This window comes from Calonectris borealis, unplaced genomic scaffold, assembly GCF_964195595.1.
Source record: "Calonectris borealis unplaced genomic scaffold, bCalBor7.hap1.2 HAP1_SCAFFOLD_220, whole genome shotgun sequence".
Lineage (NCBI taxonomy): Eukaryota > Metazoa > Chordata > Aves > Procellariiformes > Procellariidae > Calonectris > Calonectris borealis.
In genome coordinates this window covers 1-20,914 of record NW_027441605.1, presented here as the reverse complement: position 1 = coordinate 20,914, position 20,914 = coordinate 1, and the positions used below count along the sequence as shown (strand labels likewise).

Here is a 20,914-nt window from a genome sequence, read left to right as displayed (position 1 = left end):
CGCGTGTGCCGTGAGCAACATCCCCGTGCACACGCGTGTGCGATGCGGGAGCGGCCCCGTGCACACGCGTGTGCGATGCACACACCCCCCCCGCACACGCGTGCCCCCCCTCCCCCGCACAACGGAAGCGACGCCCTCGCACACGCGTGTGCCAGGCACCCCACCCCCCCCCCCCCCGCCGGCGGCCTCCCCTCGCACACGCGTGTGCGACACGGGGCCCTCCCCCCCCCCCGCCCCAGGCGCGTGCGACCCCCCGCAGCCCTCCCCTCCCCCCCCGTACCTGTGCACACGCGTGTGCGACGCCCCGCGACCCCTCGCACGCTCGTTCCCGCGGCCGCCCGGGCCCGGCCAGTGGCGCTTAATGGTCTTACTGGGCTTACTGGGAGGCGGCGGGGGGGGGGGATCAGAGCGGCTCAGGGCGGGGGAGGGAGGGGGGGAGTTGGGGGGGGGAGGGGTGGCACAACTGCCCCTCCCCCCCCCCACTGTGGGATGTGGTACAGGCCAGTTACCCCCTCCCAGTCCAAACCAGTTAGGGGGTCCCCAGCTCCCAGTCCAAACCAGTTGCCCCCTCCCAGTCCAAATCAGTTGGGGGTCCCCAACTCCCAGTACAGACCAGTCGCCCCCTCCCAGTCCAAACCAGTTGGGGGTCCCCAACTCCCAGTACAGACCAGTCGCCCCCTCCCAGTCCAAACCAGTTGGGGGTCCCCAACTCCCAGTACAGACCAGTCGCCCCCTCCCAGTCCAAACCAGTTGGGGGTCCCCAACTCCCAGTACAGACCAGTCGCCCCCTCCCAGTCCAAACCAGTTGGGGGTCTCCAGCTCCCAGTACAGACCAGTCACCCCCTCCCAGTCCAAACCAGTTGGGGGTCCCCAACTCCCAATACAGACCAGTCGCCCCCTCCCAGTCCAAACCAGTTGGGGGTCTCCAGCTCCCAGTACAGACCAGTCACCCCCTCCCAGTTCAAACCAGTTGGGGGGTCCCCAGCTCCCAGTACAGACCAGTTGGGGTTCCCAGTGCAAACCAGCTCCCCCCCAGTACAAACCAGTACACGCCACACTGTTCCCAGTAAAAGCCAGGCCTGGAGTTTTTTTTTAATGCCCCCCCCCCGACCCTCCCCCTCCCCCCCAAATCTGCCCCTCCCCCACCCCGGGGGGAGGGGTTTGTCCTCGGGACCCCCAAGTTTGGCACTGGGGGGGGCTACATGGGGGCAGGGCCCCCCCTTGCTGGGTCTGGGGGAGGGGCCCGGGGGGGGGCCCCCCAATTTGGCACCGGGGGGGGGGAGTTCCCCCATTTCCCCACCCCCCACCCCCCCAAAGTCACTGTAGAAAAGAAGCGTTGGGGGATGGGCGAGGACCCCCAAATCCGGTCATGCCCCTCCCCCACACACACACCATGGGGGGGGGCCTTGGGAGGGGGAGGGGCAGCGGTGGGGGGGCCCCCCCCCTAAAAGTGGCTGCGATGGAGGGGGAGGGGGGCTCCGGCCCCCCCCCGGGTCAGTTCTCGATGGGGGCTGGAAAAGGGGGGGGGGGTGTCAGGTACCCCCAGATCTGCCCCCCCAGCCCCCCCCAAACCACCTGATCTGCCCCACGGGACCCCCCCAGCCCCCCCAGATCTGCCCCATGCCCCCCCCAGCCCCCCAAATCACCCCCCCGGGACCACCCCAACCCCCATATCTGCCCCCCTGGAACCCCCCAGCCCCCCCAAATCTCCCCCCTTGGGACCCCCCAGCCCCCTTTATCTGCGCCTTTGCCCCCCAAATCTGCCCCCCAGCCCCCCCAAATCTTCCCCCCCGGACCCCCCCAACCCCCAAATCTCCCCCCTTGGGACCCCCCAACCCCCTTTATCTGCCCCTTTGCCCCCCCAACCCCCCCCAAGCTCTGCCCCCCCCACTCACGGGCCGTGGGGCGCTCGGGCTCGGGGGGGCCCCGGGGGGGCTCCAGGGCGGGGGAGACGGTGAAGCGGGTGCCACGTCGGGGGTCCCCACCCAGGGGGGGGCCCCGCTCCTCCTCCCACTCAAAGACCCCTCCTGTGGGGTGCTGGGAGTCAGGACCCCCCCCACCATGCTCAGGACCCCCCGCTATAGGGCAGGACCCCCCCCACCATGCTCAGGACCCCCCGCTATGGGGCTGAGCCCCCCCCGCTTGGGCCCAGGACCCCCCACTATGGGGCAGGACACCACCCCTCCAACGCTCAGGACCCCCATATATGGGGCTGAGCCCCCCCCTTGGGCCCAGGACCCCCCGCTATAGGGCAGGACCCCCCCCTCCAACGCTCAGGACCCCCATATATGGGGCTGAGCCCCCCGCCCATGACCCAGGACCCCCCCCCCCATGGGTCAGGGACCCCCCCAAGACCCAGGACCCCCCCGCTATAGGGCAGGACCCCCCCCTCCACGCTCAGGACCCCCATATATGGGGCTGAGCCCCCCCCTTGGGCCCAGGACCCCCCGCTATAGGGCAGGACCCCCCCCTCCAACGCTCAGGACCCCCATATATGGGGCTGAGCCCCCCGCCCATGACCCAGGACCCCCCCCCCCATGGGTCAGGGACCCCCCCAAGACCCAGGACCCCCCCGCTATAGGGCAGGACCCCCCCCTCTACGCTCAGGACCCCCATATATGGGGCTGAGCCCCCCCCCTTGGGCCCAGGACCCCCCGCTATGGGGCAGGGCCCCCCCCCCGGCCCCCCCCTCCGGGTCCTCCCCGCCGGCGGCGCCCACCGATTCCGTCAGGGGGCGCAAAAGCGTCGGGGTCCGCGTCCTCCCCCTCGGGGGCGCTCTGGCAGCTCAACTCGTTGGTGGGCGTCTCCTGCGCGAGTGGGCGGAGCCTTTCAGCGCCGGCCACGCCCCCCTCTCCTTGTCTCCTCCCCCCCGTTGTCTCCTCTCCCTCCCCTTGTCTCCGCCCCTCTCCCTTTGTCTCCGCCCCTTTGTCTCCGCCCCCCCCTTGTCTCCTCCCCTCCCTTTGTCTCTTCCCTTCTTCTTGTCTCCGCCCCTTGTCACCGCCTCTCCCCTTGTCTCCGCCCCCTTTATCTCCGCCCCTTTGTCTCCGCCCCCTTTGTGTCCGCCCCCTTTGTTTCCGCCCATCCTTGTCCCCGCCCCTTCCCTTGTCTCCGCCCCCTTGTCTCCTCCCCCCTTTGTCACCTCCTCTTTGTCTCTGCCCCCCCTTGTCTCCGCCCCTCCCCTTGTCTCCGCCCCTTTGTCTCCACCCCTCCCCTTGTCCCCGCCCCTTGTCTCCTCCCTTCCCTTTGCCACCTCCTCTTTGTCTCCGCCCCCCCTTGTCTCCGCCCCTCCCCTTTGTCTCCGCCCCTCCCCTTGTCCCCGCCCCTTGTCTCCGCCCCTCCCCTTGTCCCCGCCCCTTGTCTCCGCCCCTCCCCTTGTCTCCCCCCGCCCCCTGTGGGCGGTGCCTCCCTCCGCACCGCCCCCTACGAGCGCCGTCCCCCGCCCACCTGGTCGAAGAGGTAGACGGTGACGTCATCGAAGAAGGACACCATCTTGCGCTTGCGCGCTAGCGCCGCTTCCGCTTCCGCCGCGGCCCGCGGCGACTTGAGGAGGCCCCGGAGGCCGCGCCCGTCCCAGCGGGTCACCACGACCGGCACCACCGGCCCCGCGGGGCCGCCCCCGCCCGCCGCCGCCTCCTCGGCCTCCTCCTCCTCTTCCTCGGCCTCCTCTTCCTCCTCCTCGTCCTCTTCCTCCTCCTCTTCCTCCTCCTCCTCCTCCTCCGGCGGCCCCCGCGCCTCGGCCGTTTCCCAGCGAGGGGCCCGCGGGCCGCGGCGGGGGAAAGGCCGCAGGGCCAGGGGGGGCAGGGGGAGAGAGAGGCGGGAGGCCTTCGCTGGGGGGGGGAGAGGGGGCGGGGGGGGCAGGCAGGGGCCGTAGGGCAGGTGGGGGGGCAGTGGGGCAGGTTGGGGGGGCAGTGGGGCAGGTTGGGGGGGCAGTGGGGCAGGTTGGGGGTCAGTGGGGCAGGTTGGGGGGGCAGTGGGGCAGGTTAGGGGGGCAGTGGGGCAGGTTAGGGGGGCAATGGGGCAGGTTAGGGGGTCAGTGGGGCAGGTTGGGGGGCAATGGGGCAGGTTGGGGGGCAGTGGGCAGGTTGGGGGGCAGTGGGGCAGGTTGGGGGGGCAATGGGGCAGGTTAGGGGGTCAGTGGGGCAGGTTGGGGGGGCAGTGGGGCAGGTTAGGGGGGCAATGGGGCAGGTTAGGGGGTCAGTGGGGCAGGTTGGGGGGCAATGGGGCAGGTTGGGGGGCAGTGGGCAGGTTAGGGGGGCAATGGGGCAGGTTGGGGGGGCAATGGGGCAGGTGAGGGGGTCAATGGGGCAGGTTGGGGGGCAATGGGGCAGGTTGGGGGGGCAGTGGGGCAGGTTGGGGGGGCAGTGGGGCAGGTTGGGGGGGCAGTGGGGCAGGTTAGAGGGTCAGTGAGGCAGGTTGGGGGGGCAGTGGGGCAGGTTGAGGGGCAGGCAGGGGCCGTAGGGCAGGTTGGGGGGGCAGAGGGGGAAGTTGGGGGGCAATGGGGCAGGTTAGGGGGGCAGGCAGGGGTCGTAGGGCAGGTTAGGGGGGCAGTGGGGCAGGTTGAGGGGGCAATGGGGCAGGTTGGGGGTTAGTGGGGGGCAGGCAGGCGCCACAGGGCAGGTTGGGGGGGCAGTGGGGCAGGTTAGGGGGCAGTGGGGCAAGATTTGGGGGGTTAGAGGGGGCAGTGGGGCAGGTTGAGGGTCAGAGAGGGGCAATGGGGCAGGTCAGGGGTTAGTGGGGGGCAGAGAGGGGTCGGGGGGCAGGTTAGGGGGGCAGTGGGGCGGGTTGGGGGTCAAGGAGGGGCAATAGGGCAGGTTGGGGGGCAGTAGGGCAAGATTTGGGGGGGTTAGAGGGGGCCGTGGGGCAGGTTGGGGGGCAGAGAAAAAGGGACAAAAAGAGTCAAAATGGGGGGGGAGGAGAGGTGACCCCCTTCCCACAATGCACCACAGCAGGACCCCCCCTTCCTGCCCCCCAAAACCCCCCTTCTCCCCCCCCCCACCCCGTCCCTCACCCACCTCGGATGTCGGCGCTGCTGGGGGTCACCGTGGGGACCGGGGTGACCGCGGGGACGGGGACGTCGGTGGCGGCGCCGCCGTCGTTGTCGTTGTCCCCCCCCCGCCCTCCGCCGGCCCCCCCCCGCCCCGGGGACTCGGGGTGTCCGTCCTGTCCCCGGGGTGCCAGCAGATTTCGGGTGACGTCCTCGCGTAGGGTGACCTGCAGCCGCTCCTGGCACACCTGTACCACGAACCCCCCCTCGGCGGTGACCCCGGGGACGTCCCCGTCCCTGTCCCCCTGTCCGCGGCGGGACACGGGGGTCCCCGGGGTCACCGCCACCCCGTTGGTGCCACCGCCGCCGGCCCCTGCCGCCGGGGACGGGGACGTCTCCGTCTCGTAGCCGCTGTCCCCGGGGCGCTGGCCCGGCGGGGATGGGGACGCCCTTGGGGACGGGGACGCCGCGGGGGGTCCCTTTGGGGATGGCTCCGCTGGGAGTTTGGCTGGGGACCCTCTTGGGGACCTCGTCTGGGTCCCCTGTGGGGACATCTCTGGGCATCTCCTCTTTGGGGACATCTCTGGGCGTCTCTTTGGGGACGCCTTTGGGGACATCTCTGGGCATCTCTTTGGGGACATCTCTTGACATCTCCTTGGGGACGCCTTTGGGGACATCTCTTGGCGTCTCTTTGGGGACATCTCTTGACATCTCCTTGGGGACGCCTTTGGGGACATCTCTTGGAATCTCCTTGGGGACCCCCTTGAGGACATCTCTTGGCATTTCCTTGGGGACATCTCTTGGCATCTCTTTGGGGACGCCTTTGGGGACATCTCTGAACATCTCCTTGGGGAACCCCTTGAGGACATCTCTTGGCATCTCTTCGGGGACCTGGGTGGACCCTTGCCCGGGGACCCCTTTGGGGACCTGGCCGGGGACCCCGTTGGGGACTTTGCTGAGCACCTCCTTGGGGACCCCTTGGGGACCTTCTCCAGGGACGCCTTTGGGGACATCTCTGGGCACCTCCTCAGAGACCCTTTTGGGGACCTCTTGGGACACTTCTCTGGGGACCTCTTGGGACACCTTTTCGGGTCCCCTTGTGGGCACCGCCCCGAGGAGCCCCTTGGGCAGCTCCGTGGGGACGTCCCTGGGGACGTCTCTTGGCACCTCTCTGGGGACCCCGACGGGGACATCTCTTGGCATCTCTTTGGGGACATCTCTTGGCACCTCTCTGGGGATCCTGCTGGGGACCCCTTTGGGGACATCTCTGGGGACATCCCTTGGCACCTCTCCGGGGATCCCTTTGGGGACATCTCCGGGGATCCCTTTGGGGACATCTCTTGGCACCCCTTCGGGGACATCTGTGGAGACCCCTTCGGGGATGTCCCTTGGCACCTCTCTTGGGACCCCTTTGGGGACATCCCTTGGCCCCCCTCTGGAGACCCCTTTGGGGACATCTCTGGGCACCCCTTTGGGGACGTCCCTTGGCACCTCCCCACGCCCCCCCTTGGGGCGCCGCCCTGGGTGGCCCCGGCCGGCCGGGGGGTGACCGCGGGGGTGTCCCCGACGGGGTCCCCGAGAACCCTGGGCACCAGGGCCACCTTCTCCTCCTCGGGACCCTCGGCCAGCGCGGCCAGCGGTGGCACGGCCACGGCCATGGGGACGCCAGCGCCCGGGAAGGGGGACCCTGGCGGGGGTCCCCAAGGACCCCCCCGGGGAAAACCCTCCCTCGGGGACGTCCCTGGTGCCCTGGGCGCTGTCCCTTGTGTCCACGGGGACGTCCCCGGTGCCCCGGGTGCTGTCACATCTGTCCAACGTGCCCCTGGCACCGTCACGTCTGTCCAAGGGGACGTCCCTCGTGACGAAGGTGCCATCTCTTGTGACAAAGGGGGGGTCTCTCGTGTCCATGGGGACATCTCTGGTGCCAAAGGGGACGTCCCTTGTGCCCCAGGTGCCGTTTCTCCTGGGGTAGGTGACGTCTCTCGTGTCCATGGGGACGTCTCTGGTGCCCCAGGTGCCATCTCTCGTGGGGTAGGTGCCATCTCTCGTGTCCATGGGGACATCTCTGGTGCCACAGGGGACATCCCGTGTGCCCCGGGCACCGTCTCTCGTGCCAAAGGGGACATTTCGTACGCCCAAGGGGACGTCCCTTGTGCCGCGGGTGACGTCTCTCGTGTAGGTGCCATCTCTTGTGCCCATGGGGCCACCTCTGCTGCCAAAGGGGACATCCCTCGTGCCGAAGGTGACATCTCTTGACCCCGTGGGGCCACCTCTGCTGCCAAAGGGGACGTCCCTTGTGTCCTGGGCACCGTCTCTCCTCTCAAAGGTGACATCTCTTGTCCCCACGGGGACGTCTCTGGTGCTGAAGGGGACGTCTCTGGTGCCGAAGGTGCCACCTTTCCCATCAGCGGTGGCCTTTCTTGTCCCCATGGGGGCATCTCTGGTGCCAAAGGGGACGTCCCTTGTGTCCCAGGCACCGTTTCTGGTGTCAAAGGTGACATTCCTTGTCCCCACGGGACCATCTGGGGTGCCGAAGGGGACGTCCCTTGTGCCCCAGGTGCCACTTCTCGTGTCAATGGTGGCGCCTCTTGGCCCCATGGTGCCGTCACTCGTGTCAGCGCTGCCATCTCTGGGGTCAACGGTGACCTCTCTTGTCCCCATGGGGTCATCTCCAGGGCCAAAGGGGACGTCCCTTGCGCCCCAGGTGCCACCTCTCTGGTCAACGGTGGCCTCTCTTGTCCCCACGGGGCCATCTCCAATGCCAAAGGGGACATCCCTTGCGTCAACGGTGGCCTCTCTTGCGTCAACGATGACCTCTCTTGTGTCAGCGATGACCTGTCTTGTCCCCATGAGGCCACCTCTGATGCCAAAGGGGACGTCCCTTGTGCCCCAGGTGCCATCTCTCTTGTCAACGGTGGCCTCTCTTGAGGCAATGAAGACCTTTCTTGGCCCCACGAGGCCATCTCCAGTGCCAAAGGGGACGTCCCTTGCGTCAACGATGACCTCTCTTGAGTCAACAAAGACCGCTCTTGTCCCCATGGGGCCACCTCCAGTTCCAAAGGGGACGTCCCTTGCGCCCCAGGTGCCACCTCTCTTGTCAACGGTGGCCTCTCTTGAGTCAACGGTGGCCTCTCTTGTCCCCATGGGGTCATCTCCAATGCCAAAGGGGACGTCCCTTGGGTCAACGGTGGCCTCTCTTGTCCCCATGGGGCCACCTCTAGTTCCAAAGGGGACGTCCCTTGTGCCCCAGGTGCCACCTCTCTTGTCAACGGTGGCCTCTCTTGAGTCAACGGTGGCCTCTCTTGTCCCCACGGGGCCATCTCCAATGCCAAAGGGGACGTCCCTTGGGTCAACGGTGGCCGCTCTTGGGTCAACGATGACCTCTCTTGTGTCAACGACGACCGCTCTTGTCCCCATGGGGCCACCTCCAGTTCCAAAGGGGACATCGCTTGCGCCCCAGGTGCCACCTCTCTGGTCAACGGTGGCCTCTCTTGTCCCCACGGGGCCATCTCCAATGCCAAAGGGGACGTCCCTTGCGTCAACGGTGGCCTCTCTTGTCCCCATGGGGCCACCTCCAGTTCCAAAGGGGACATCCCTTGCTCCCCAGGTGCCACCTCTCTGCTCATCGACGACCTCTCTTGTCCCCACGGTGCCACCTCATCTCGCCCCACCGCCGTCCCCCGCCCCTCCGGCCCCCAAATCCCGGGGTGACCGATGGCCTCGGTGGCTTCGGTGACCTCGGTGGCCGCGGGACACTCCACCAAGGAGCCCCTCTCAGCCCGCAGGGACGAGTCGTCCCCGGCGCTGTCACAACGGGGGCGCAGGGGGGCCCCCCGTTCCCGCCACCCCCGTACCACCTCGGCGCGGGCCAGGGCGCAGGTACAGGGGGGCGGAGGGGCGTCCCCGTCGTCCCCTTCCTCGTCCCCCCGGCAGAGGGGACAAGCCAGGGGACGGCGGGGACTGCTCCCCCCGCTGCCAGCCGTGCTCCCCGCCGAGCTGCGTTCCCCCCACCCCTCCCCGGCCCCCCCCATCAGCGCCGTCTCCTGCACCCCCCGAAAGGGATTGAGCCCCCCACGACGGTTGGGGACAACGGGGGGACCGGAAGGGGCCACCGTCCCCGCCGTGTCCCCCCCACCTTCGTGTTCCTCCAGACGGATGTAGTACTCGCTGGTCCCCGAGGGGCTACGGGCACCCAACACCGGCAGCACCCCGGGGGTCCCCAAGGTACCGGGACGGTTTTGGGGGGGGGGTACCCCCCCGGCGCGACCCCCCCGGGCGCGTTCCCAAAGACACTCGAAGGCCAGACGTCCCCGACTGCTCTGGGTGACGGTAAGGACGTCCTCGGGGTCGGGGCCGGGGAAGGCGTCGAGGAGGGGGAAGGCGGAGGGGGGACGAGGGGGGGGTGCCGGGGCTGGGGACCCCCCCGGGGGACCCCGCAGGAGGGTGCTCAGCCGGCGGTGCAGCTCTTCCAGGGAGGGACGCTGGGGGGGCGGGCGCCAGCAGGACTGCAGCACCCCGAACCTGTGGGTGGCACCCCCCGACCCCCCCCCCAGTGGGTATCAGGGGGGGACGCTGCGGGGGGGTGCGGGGGACACCCCCCAGGGATGGGGACACCCCAGGGACGGGGACACCCCGGGGATGGGGACAGGGACACCCCGGGGACAGGGATGGGGACCCACCACCATGGGGGGACAAGGACAGGGACACCCCAGGGACGGGGACACCCCAGGGATGGGGACAGGGACACCCCGGGGACAGGGATGGGGACCCACCACCAGGGGGGGACAAGGACAGGGACACCCCAGGGACGGGGACACCCCAGGGATGGGGACACCCCAGGGATGGGGACAGGGACACCCTGGGGACAGGGACACCCCAGGGATGGGGACAGGGACAACCTGGGGACAGGGATGGGGACCCACCACCAGGGGGAGACAAGGACAGGGACACCCCAGGGACGGGGACAAGGACACCCCAGGGATGGGGACAGGGACACCTCAGGGACAAGGACACCCCAGGGACAGGGATACCCCAGGGATGGGGTCAGGGACACCCCGGAGACAGGGACACCCCAAGGACGGGGACAGAGAAACCCCAGGGACAGGGACACCCCAGGGATGGGGACAGGGACACCCCAGGGACAGGGACACCCCAGGGATGGGGATGGCATGGAGGGGGGGGACAGGGACGGTGACAGGGACACCCCAGGGACGGGCACCCACCACCATGGGGGGCCAGGGACAGATGGGAGGACACAGGCGGTGGGCGGGTGTGGCTGGGTGTCCCCGTGTCCCCCCCGTGTCCCCCCACTCACCACCCATCGGCGTGGGGCAGGCGGAGGCGGGGGCGGCCGAGGGCCAGCGGGCGCCGGCGCATCAGGCGGCCGAGGAGCTCCTGGTCCGAGAGGTGCCGGTAGGGCTGGACCCCCAGCTCGAACAGCTCCCACAGCGTCACCCCCAGCGACCTGACGGGGACACCGTGACACCGTCATCGTCACCACGGGCACCGGCACGTGGCCGCGCCGCGGCACAGGGACAGCAGGGACTGTCGCAGTGGGGACGGCGGCATCGCAACACCGTGACGCCAGGTACCGTGGCGTCGCAACACCGTGACACTTGTCACCGTCATGCCAGGGGACATTGTGCTGGGTATCGCGGTGTCACAACACTATGACACTTGTCACCGCCACATCGGGGACCATCGTATTGGGTACTGCAGCGTCGCAACACCGTGACACTTGTCACCAGAACATTGGATACCACGGTGTCGCAACACCGTGATGCTTGTCACCGGCACTGCGGGTATTGCAGCATCGCAACACCGTGACGCTGTCACCGTCACACCGGAGACCATCATGCTGGGGACGACAGCATCCCAACGCTGTGACGCTTGTCACCATCACACCAGGGACCATCGTGCTGGCTACTGCGGCGTCACAACACCGTGACACTTGGCACCACCGCATCAGGTGCCGTGGCAGAACACTCTGACAGCAGGGACCATCGCACTGGGCACCGTGCCACCGCAACACCCTCATGCCAGGCACCACCGCGGCATCGCGTCACCACAACACCGTCACACTGGGCACCATCCCATCCGGCACCGCGGCATCGCAACACCGTCCCGCCTGGGCACCGCGCGGCTGTTGCAGGGTACAATGGGACACCGTGACATCAGGACGGTGTAACGCTGTCACAGGTGGGCACTGTGGCACCCCAACACCCTGACACGAGGGCCTCCCAACACCGTCACACCCTGACACCGTGACACCGTCACAGCCCAACACCCCGACACCGTGACACGGGGACCTCCCAACACCGTCACACCCTGACACCGTGACACCGTCACAGCCCAACACCCCGACACCGTGACACGGGGACCTCCCAACACCGTCACACCCTGACACCGTGACACCGTCACAGCCCAACACCCCGACACCGTGACACGGGGACCTTCCAACACCGTCACACCCTGGCACCGTGACACCAGGACGCTGTCACACCCCAACACCGTCACACCAGGACATTCCAACGCTGTCACATCCCAGCACTGTGACACTGTGACACCAGGACACTGTCGTACCCCAACACCGTGACACTGGGACATTGCAACACTGTCACCCGCCAACACTGTCACACCGGGACACCACAACGCCGTCACACCCGGGCACCGCAACCCCATCACCCCACCCCACCAGGGTGTCCCAGGTGTCCCCGGTGTCCCCCAATGTCCCCCGTGTCCCCCATGTCCCCCAGTGTCCCTGGTGTCCCCCATGTCCCCCAATGTCCTCCGTGTCCCTGGTGTCCCCCATGTCCCCAGTGTCCCCCATGTCCCCCAATGTCCTCCATGTCCCTGGTGTCCCCCAGTGTCCCTGGTGTCCCCCATGTCCCCCAGTGTCCCCCATGTCCCCAGTGTCCCCCATGTCCCCCAGTGTCCGCCACGTCCCCGGTGTCCCCCACGTCCCCGGTGTCCCCCACGTCCCCCGGTGTCCCCCATGTCCCCAGTGTCCCTGGTGTCCTCCATGTCCCCGATGTCCCCCGTATCCCCGGTGTCCCCCACGTCCCCCAGTGTCCCCCACGTCCCCCGTGTCCCCCACGTCCCCCGGTGTCCCCCACTCACCAGACGTTGCTCTCCTTGCTCTGCTCTGCCACCGCGAGGGTCCCCCGGGTCTCGGCCAGCAGCTCGGGGGCCACCCAGCGCAGGGGGACCCAGAGCCGCTCGGGGGTGACGTAGTAGTCCTCCTGGGGGGGAGGAGGGAGCGTCACCCCTTGTCCCCAACCCTGTCCCCAGACTGACCCTGCCTGTCCCAGCAAGTCCCAATTCTGTCCCCAACTGGTCCCGAGGCTCCTGGCCCCATCCCGCTGTCCCCCAACGTGTCCCCAGACCCCTGGGTCTGTCCTGGTGGGTCCCCAGCTTTGTCACCCTGTCCTGGCTGGTCCCTGTCCCCATCCCTGTGTCCCCCCCATCCTTGTCACCATCCTGGCTGTCCCCAACCCAGCTGGTCCCTGTCCCCATCCCTGTGTTCCCCCATTCTTGTCACCATCCTGGCTGTCCCCATCCCTGTCCCCAACCAGGTGGTTCTTGTCCCCATCCCAACCAGTCCCCATCCCCGTGTCCCCCTGTCCCTGTGTCCCCTCATCCCTGTCCCCATCCTGGCTGTCCCCATCCTCGTGTCCCCCATCCTGGCTGGTCCTTGTCCCTGTCCCCAACCCAGCCAGTCCTTGTCCCCATCCCAACCAGTCCCCATCCCTGTGTCCCCCTGTCCCTGTGTCCCCATCCCTGTGTCCCCTCATCCCTGTCCCCATCCTGGCTGTCCCCATCCCCGTGTCCCCCTGTCCCTGTGTCCCCATCCCTGTCCCCATCCCTGTGTCCCCCTGTCCCTGTGTCCCCTCATCCCTGTCCCCATCCTGGCTGTCCCCATCCCCGTGTCCCCCTGTCCCTGTGTCCCCATCCCTGTCCCCATCCTGGCTGTCCCCATCCCCGTGTCCCCCTGTCCTTGTGTCCCCATCCCTGTCCCCATCCCTGTGTCCCCCTGTCCCTGTGTCCCCTCATCCCTGTCCCCATCCTGGCTGTCCCCATCCCCGTGTCCCCTTGTCCCTGTGTCCCCTCATCCCTGTCCCCATCCTGGCTGTCCCCATCCCCATGTCCCCCTGTCCCTGTGTCCCCATCCCTGTCCCCATCCCCGTGTCCCCCTGTCCCTGTGTCCCCTCATCCCTGTCCCCATCCTGGCTGTTCCCATCCCCGTGTCCCCCTGTCCCTGTGTCCCCATCCCTGTCCCCATCCCTGTGTCCCCCTGTCCCTGTGTCCCCTCATCCCTGTCCCCATCCTGGCTGTCCCCATCCCCGTGTCCCCCTGTCCCTGTGTCCCCATCCCTGTCCCCATCCCTGTGTCCCCCTGTCCCTGTCCCCATCCTGGCTGTCCCCGTCCCCGTGTCCCCCTGTCCCTGTGTCCCCATCCCTGTCCCCGTCCCCGTGTCCCCCTGTCCCTGTGTCCCCTCATCCCTGTCCCCATCCTGGCTGTCCCCGTGTCCCGCTGTCCCCGTGTCCCCGCCCCGTCCCCGTCCCCGTGTCCCCGTCCCCGCGGGGTGCCACCCACCCGGTAGTTGCTGTGGGCCAGCCCGTAGTCCCCCAGCCGCACCGTCAGCTCCGAGGTCAGCAGGCAGTTGCGGAGGGCCAGGTCGCTGCGGGACCCGCTCAGCCCCCAGGCCCGGGGGGACCCCGGGGGGGGACCCCGCCCCAGGGGGGACCCAGGCGTCCGGGGGGGAACCCCATCCCAGGGGGGACCCAGGCATCAGGGGTCCCCCCCACCCCAAGGGCACCCAGGCGTCGGGGACCCCCCTCCCTGAGGGCTCCAAGGTGTCAGGGACCCCCCACCCCAACGGCACCCAGGCGTCGGGGACCCCCCCACCCCGAGGGCACCCAGGCATTGGGGACCCCCCCTCCCCAAGGGACCCAGGTGTCGGGGGGACCCCCCACCCCGAGGGCACCCAGATGTCGGGGACCCCCCACCCCAACAGCACCCAGGCGTCGGGGACACCCCCACCCCGAGGGCACCCAGGTGTTGGGGACCCCCCACCCCGAGGGCACCCAGATGTCAGGGACCCCCCCACCCCGAAGGCACCCAGGCGTCAGGGACCCCCCACCCCGAGGACCCCCAGGCGTCAGGGACCCCCCACCGCGAGGACACCCAGGCATCAGGGACCCCCCACCCCGAGGGCACCCAGGTGTTGGGGACCCCCCACCGCGGGGGCACCCAGGTGTCCAGGTCCCCCCCCACCCCGAGGGCACCCAGGCATCAGGGCCCCCCCACCCCGAGGACCCCCAGGCGTCGGGGCCCCCCCACCCTGAGGGCCCCCAGGTGTTGGGGCCCCCCCACCCCGAGGGCCCCCCACCTGTGGACGTAGCCGTGGCGGTGCAGGTGCCGCAGCCCCAGGGTGACCTCGAGCGCCAAGCGCTGCAGCGTGGCCACGTCGCGGGGGGGCAGCTCGGGGGTCCCCCCCCCGGCCCCCCGCTGCGCCCGCAGGTACCGCTTCAGGTCCCCCTGCGAGAGGCGGGCGGGGTCGGGGGGGGTGGGGACAAAGGGGGGGACATGGGACACGCTGGGGGGGTCATGGGGTGCTGGGGCGGGGGGGGGGCAATGGGGAAGGGGGCAAAGCCCCCCTCGTGCAACGCCCTCCCCGTGCAAACCCCTCGTGTGAGTCCAGACCCCCCTCGTGCAACCCCCTCGTGTGACCTCCCCCTCGTGCGAGCCCCCCTCGTGCAAACCCCTCCATCGAAACCTCTTGTGCGAGCCCCTCGTGCAAACCCCCTCGTGCACCCCCCCGTTGAAACCCCTCGTGTGAGCCCCTCCCCGTGCAAACCCACCGTGCAAAGCCCCTGTGCACAAACCCCCTCGTGCAAACCCCTCGTGTGAGCCCCCCATGCAAACCTCCTCGTGCAAATGCCTCGTGCAAACCCCTAATGAGAGCCCTCGTGCAATCCCCCTCGTGCAAACCCCCTCGTGCAAAGCCCCTGTACACAACCCACGTGTGCAAACCCCCCCTGTGCAAACCCCCTTGTGCAAACCCCTCATGAGACCCCCGTGCAAAGCCCCTGTGCACAAACCCCCTCGTGCGAGCCCCCTCGTGCGAGCCCCCTTGTGCAAACCCCTCCATCCAAACCCCCTCCTGCAAAGCCCCTCGTGCAAACCCCCCCGTGCAACCCCCTCCATCCAAACGCCCTTGTGCAAACCCCCCCGTGCAAACCCCTCATGAGACCCCCGTGCAAAGCCCCTGTTTGCACCCCCCCTCGTGCAAACCCCCTCATGTGAGCCCCCTCGTGCGAGCCCCCTTGTGTGGGCCCCCTCAAGCAACCCCCCCCGTGCAACCCCCCCCGTGCAAACCCCCTAGTGCAACCCCCCCCGTGCAAAGCCCCCTGTGCAAAGCCCCTCGTGCAAACCCCCCCGAGCAAACCCCCCCGAGCAAACCCCCCCGTGCAAAGCCCCTCGTGCAAACCCCCCTGTGCAAACCCCCCTGTGCAAAGCCCCCCGTGCAAAGCCCCCCGTGCAAAGCCCCCTGTGCAAACCCCCCTGTGCAAACCCCCTCGTGCAAACCCCCTCGTGCAAACCCCCCCGTGCAAACCCCCCTGTGCAAACCCCCTCGTGCAAACCCCCTCGTGCAAACCCCCCCTGTGCAAACCCCCTCGTGCAAACCCCCCCGTGCAAAGCCCCCCGTGCAAACCCCCCCGTGCAAACCCCCCTGTGCAAAGCCCCCCGTGCAAACCCCCTCATGCAAACCCCCCTGTGCAAAGCCCCCCGTGCAAAGCCCCCCGTGCAAACCCCCCCGTGCAAACCCCCCTGTGCAAAGCCCCCCATGCAAACTCCCCTGTGCAAACCCCCCCGTGCAAAGCCCCCTGTGCAAAGCCCCCCGTGCAAAGCCCCTCGTGCAAACCCCCCCGTGCAAACCCCCCTGTGCAAAGCCCCCCGTGCAAAGCCCCCCGTGCAAAGCCCCCTGTGCAAACCCCCCTGTGCAAACCCCCTCGTGCAAACCCCCCCGTGCAAAGCCCCCCGTGCAACCCCCCCCGTGCAACCCCCCCCGTGCAAAGCCCCCCGTGCAACCCCCCCGTGCAAAGCCCCTCGTACAAACCCCCCTGTGCAAACCCCCCCATGCAAACTCCCCTGTGCAAACCCCCCCGTGCAAAGCCCCCCGTGCAAACCCCCTCGTGCAAACCCCCCCGTGCAACCCCCCCCGTGCAAAGCCCCCCGTGCGAGCCCCCCGTGCGCTCACCAGCTGGCAGTACTCCATGACCAGCAGCAGGGGCCCGCTCTCCCCGCACAGCCCCAGGCACTGCAGCAGGTTGGGGTGCTGGAGGCTCCTGCAAAGCATTTTGGGGGGGGGGGGGGGGGTGTCCCATCACACCCCCCCCCAAACCCCCAGACCCCTGGGTTCTCCCCCAGACCCCTGGGTTCCCCCCAAAACCCCCAGGTCCCCCTCAAACTCCCCCCCCAATAAGTACCGGTAGGGTTGAGCTTCGGCCAAGAAGCGTCGCTGCTCGGGGGCTCCGGCTCCGGCTCGAAGCTCCTTCACCACCACCTGCGCCGGGCTGGCGTCCCCCAACAGCTCCCCCAAAATCACCTGGGGGGGGGGGCAGGAAGTTTTGGGGTTCAGGGGGGTGACCCCCCCCCTTTAGATCCCCCCTACACCCCTCCTGAACCACCCCCCCCCCCCTCACCTTCCCGAACCAGCCGGTGCCGATCTCCTGGAGGTAGCTCAGATGTTGCCGGCTCAAGCCCGGGGGCTTCGATGGGTCTGAAATTGGGGGTACAGGGGGGGTTTTGGGGTGCGGGGGGGGGGGTTGGCGTGCAGGAGGGGTTTTAGGGTGCAGAGAGGTTATTTGGAGTGCAGCAGGGGGTATTTGGGGTGCAGGAGCCCCCCAAACTCATCCACCCACCCCCCAAGGTGCTGGGAGCTGCCCTGGAGCCATCAAGGGGGTCCCTGTCCCATTGGGGGGACCCAGCACCCCCAAATGATGGGGCAGGATATACTGGGGGGGGGCTCAGTCCCCCTCCATGATGGGTGTTTTTGGGGGGACCCCCCCCCCAATCTCAGTCGCCGGCGTCTGGGTGCTGCCGCCCGTCACCCCTTTGATCAGCACCCGGTGACGTTTCTGGGCCACCGGCGCCTGCCCCAGTTTAGTGTTGGCCCAGGGTGGGGCCCCCCCAAATTCGGTGCCCCCCCCCCAAATGGTGGGTGGCCCCCCCCCCCCAAATTCGGGTGCCCACCCCCAAATTCAGGTGCCCTCCCAAATGCTGGCTGCCCCCCCCCCAGATGCCACATAGAGCACCCAAGGGTGACAAGGAGCTTGGGGGGGGGGTCACCCAGTGCTGGGGGGGGGGACCTAGAGCACCTATGGGGGTCTCTAGAGCACCCATAGGGTCCCCCCCAAGCTGTTGAGTGACCTAGAACCCCCCTTCACACACCCCCAAATCCCCCACTGGGTGACCTAGAACACCCATAGAGCCCCCCGGTGTCTGTGGGGTCCCTCTGAGCACCCATAGCCCCCCCCCCCAAGCCATCGGGTGACCCATAGGGCTCCCCCCAAGCCATTGGGTGACCTAGAACCCCCCTTCACCCCCCCCCAAATCCCCCATTGGGTGACCTAGAACACCCATAGAGCCCCCCTGGTATCTGTGGGGTCCCTCTGAGCACCCATAGCCCCCCCCAAGCCATTGGGTGACCTAGAACCCCCCTTCACGCCCCCCAAATCCCCCATTGGGTGACCTAGAACACCCATAGAGCCCCCCCAGTATCTGTGGGGTCCCTCTGAGCACCCATAGCCCCCCCCAAGCCATTGGGTGACCTAGAACCCCCCTTCACCCCCCCCCAAATCCCCCATTGGGTGACCTAGAACACCCATAGAGCCCCCCCGGTGTCTATGGGGTCCCTCTGAGCACCCATAGGGCCCCCCCAAGCCACCAGGTGACCCATAGGGCCCCCCCCAAGCCATTGGGTGACCTAGAACCCCCTTCACCCCCCCCCAAATCCCCCATTGGGTGACCTAGAACACCCATAGAGCCCCCCCGGTGTCTGTGGGGTCCCTCTGAGCACCCATAGCCCCCCCCAAGCCATTGGGTGACCTAGAACCCCCCTTCAACCCCCCCAAATCCCCCACTGGGTGACCTAGAACACCCATAGAGCCCCCCCAGTATCTGTGGGGTCCCTCTGAGCACCCATAGCCCCCCCCAAGTCATTGGGTGACCTAGAACCCCCCTTCACTCCCCCCAAATCCCCCACTGGGTGACCTAGAACCCCTTTTGGACCCCAACGAGCACCCATTAGGTGCCCCCCACCCATTCTCTTTCACTCCCCCCCCCCCAGCACCCCTTACCGGCGGGGGGGGGCGGGGGGCCGGGCCCCCCCACCTCACCCAATGGGAGGACGTAGACGTCGGGCAGGGACGGGGAGGACGAGGTCTCCTCCGCCGGCGGCGTGAACTCCCCCGAATCCTCCTCCCCCTCGGGGTTCTCGAACTCCTGGGGTCCCCCCCCAGGGGTGGGGGTCAAAGGTCATCAAGGGGTGGCTCTACCCCCCCCCCCCAGCATGATTTTGGCGGGGGGGGTGTCGCTCACCTTAAAGCCGACGTCGCCCCGTTTGCAGCAGAGGCAGGTGAGGAGGAGGAGGACGAAGGCCACCAGCCCCGAGCAGGAGATGAGCACCACGGCGTAAGGGGGGGGCAGCGGCCCCCGCCCCGGGGGGAGGCTCCCTGGGGGGGGGGGAGGGGAGAGAAGCAGTTTTGGGGGGGCCCCCCCGTGGTGGGGGGGTTGGGGGGAGGTGGTGATGGGGGGGCACCCTGTCTAGGGGGGGCCCCCATGGGGCTTGGGGGTGATTTTGGAGGTCCCGTGGGGGGGGTGTCATGGGGGACACCTATGGGTGGGGGGCCCCTGGGGTGGGGGGGTCCCTGGGGTGGGGGGGGAGGGGGAGAGAAGCAGTTTTGGGGGGGGCCCCCCGTGGTGGGGGGGTTGGGGGGAGGTGGTGATGGGGTGGGGGGGGGCTTGGGGTGGTGATGGGGGGGCACCCTGGTTGGGGGGGCACCCATGGGGCTTTGGGGGTCCCATGGGGGGGGGGCGATGGGGGGGATGTCCCGGGGGGGGCGTATGGGTGGGGGGGTCTTGGGAGTGGGGGGGTCCCGGGGGTGGGGGGGTCCTGTCTGGGGAGGGTCCCGTGAGAGGGGGGTGTCCCAGGGGGGACACCTATGGGGGGGGGTTTCCTGGGGGTGGGGGGGTCCCAGAAGTGGGGGGTCTCTGGGGTGGGGGGGTCCCGGGGGTGGGGCGTTCCAGGGATGGGGGGCTCCGCGGGGTTGGGGGGGTCCCAAGGGTGGGGGGGGGGGGGTCCCATGGGTGGGGGGGTCCCCTCAGCCATTTCCATCCAGCCAAGCCCCGGGGGGGGGTCCACCTCCCCCCCACCCCCCCCAGGGGCCCGATCCTGCCGAACACGCCAGGGTTCCCTCCCCTCCCAGCGCCCCCCCCCTTTCCCAGCCGGGGGTTGGAGGGGGGGGGGATCCAGGGGGGCTGGGGACAATGGGGGGGGACCCAGGGGGGCTGGGGACAATGGGGGGACAGGGGACTGGGGCTGGGGAGGACAGCGGGGGGGGGACGGGATGGGGACAACGGGAGGCTGGGGACAATGGGGGGATGGAGGGGGGGGGGGACAGGGACAGCGGGGGGGGCTGGGGACAAGGAGGGGGGGGGGGCGGGACCGGAGGGATGGGGACAAGGAGTTGGGGGGGGGGGACACCAGCGGGATGGGGACAGCGGGGGGGGGGCACAAGGGGGGGGGCTGGGGACAACGGAGGAATTGGGATGAGGGAGGGACGATGGGGACAACGGGGGGCTGGGGACGGGGGGGGTGGGGACATCGGGGGCTGGGGACGGGGGGTGGGGACATTGGGGGGCTGGGGACAAGGGGGGGGTTGGGGACACCGGGGGGCTGGGGACTGGGGGGTTGGGGACATCGGGGGCTGGGGACAAGGGGGGGGTGGGGACACCGGGGGTTGGGGACAAGGGGGGGGCTGGGGACATCGAGGGGCTGGGACAAGGGGGGTTTGGGGACATTGGGGGGTTGGGGACAAGGGGGGTTGGGGAGATGGGGGGGTGGGGATGACGGATGGGGACAAGGGGGGGGCTGGGGGGCCGGGGGATGAGATGGTGGGGGGAGGGGGGCAAGACAGAGGGACAGGGACACTGGAGGGACGGGGGACGGATGGACAGAGGGCTGGAGGGACAGACGGACGTGGGGACGGACATGGGGACAGACGGACGTGGGGACGGAGGGAGGAGGGGACAGAGGGACATGGGGGTGGACGGACAGACGGACGTGGAGGACGGATGGGGGGATGGCCGGAGATGGAGATGGAGGGACGTGGGGACAGATGGACAGGGGGGGAGGACATGGAGACGGACAGACGGACGTGGGGACGGGGGGACATGGGGACGGATGGACGGACGGATGGACATGGTGGATGGATGGACGGACGGACAGACATGGTGGTGGATGAATGGACGGATGTGGTGGGTGGATGGACGGATGGATGATGGACATGGTGGATGGACGGACGGACGGACAGACATGGTGGTGGAGGGGCGGGTGGATGGACATGGGGACGGATGGATGGATGGGTGGATGATGGACATGGTGGATGGACGGACAGACGGATGTGGTGGTGGATGGATGGGTGGACGGATGATGGACATGGTGGTGGATGGGTGGACAGACGGACATGGTGGTGGCTGGACGGATGGACAGACGGACAGACATGGTGGTGGTGGATGGACGGATGGATGATGGACATGGTGGTGGATGGACGGATGGACGGATGATGGACATGGTGGCTGGACGGACAGACGGATGTGGTGGTGGCTGGACGGACGGACAGATGGATGATGGACATGGTGGTG

At 68.9% G+C, this 20,914-nt stretch overlaps 1 protein-coding gene across 1 annotated transcript; it reads right to left on the bottom strand.

Annotated features, from left to right (window-relative positions):
• Positions 1–1,062: 1,062 nt before the first annotated feature.
• Positions 1,063–18,723, bottom strand: LMTK3 (lemur tyrosine kinase 3; the record flags this gene model as incomplete). The annotated part of the gene is made up of 16 exons (XM_075139402.1): positions 1,063–1,511; positions 1,896–2,027; positions 2,720–2,807; positions 3,445–3,827; positions 5,013–5,409; positions 7,118–8,348; positions 8,633–9,505; positions 10,299–10,448; positions 12,104–12,225; positions 13,580–13,664; positions 14,376–14,524; positions 16,248–16,335; positions 16,477–16,595; positions 16,693–16,769; positions 18,349–18,493; positions 18,590–18,723. Coding segments are annotated over 16 exons (4,190 nt in total), but the record flags the coding sequence as incomplete, so codon positions are not given.
• Between the last annotated feature and the right edge of the window lie 2,191 nt (positions 18,724–20,914).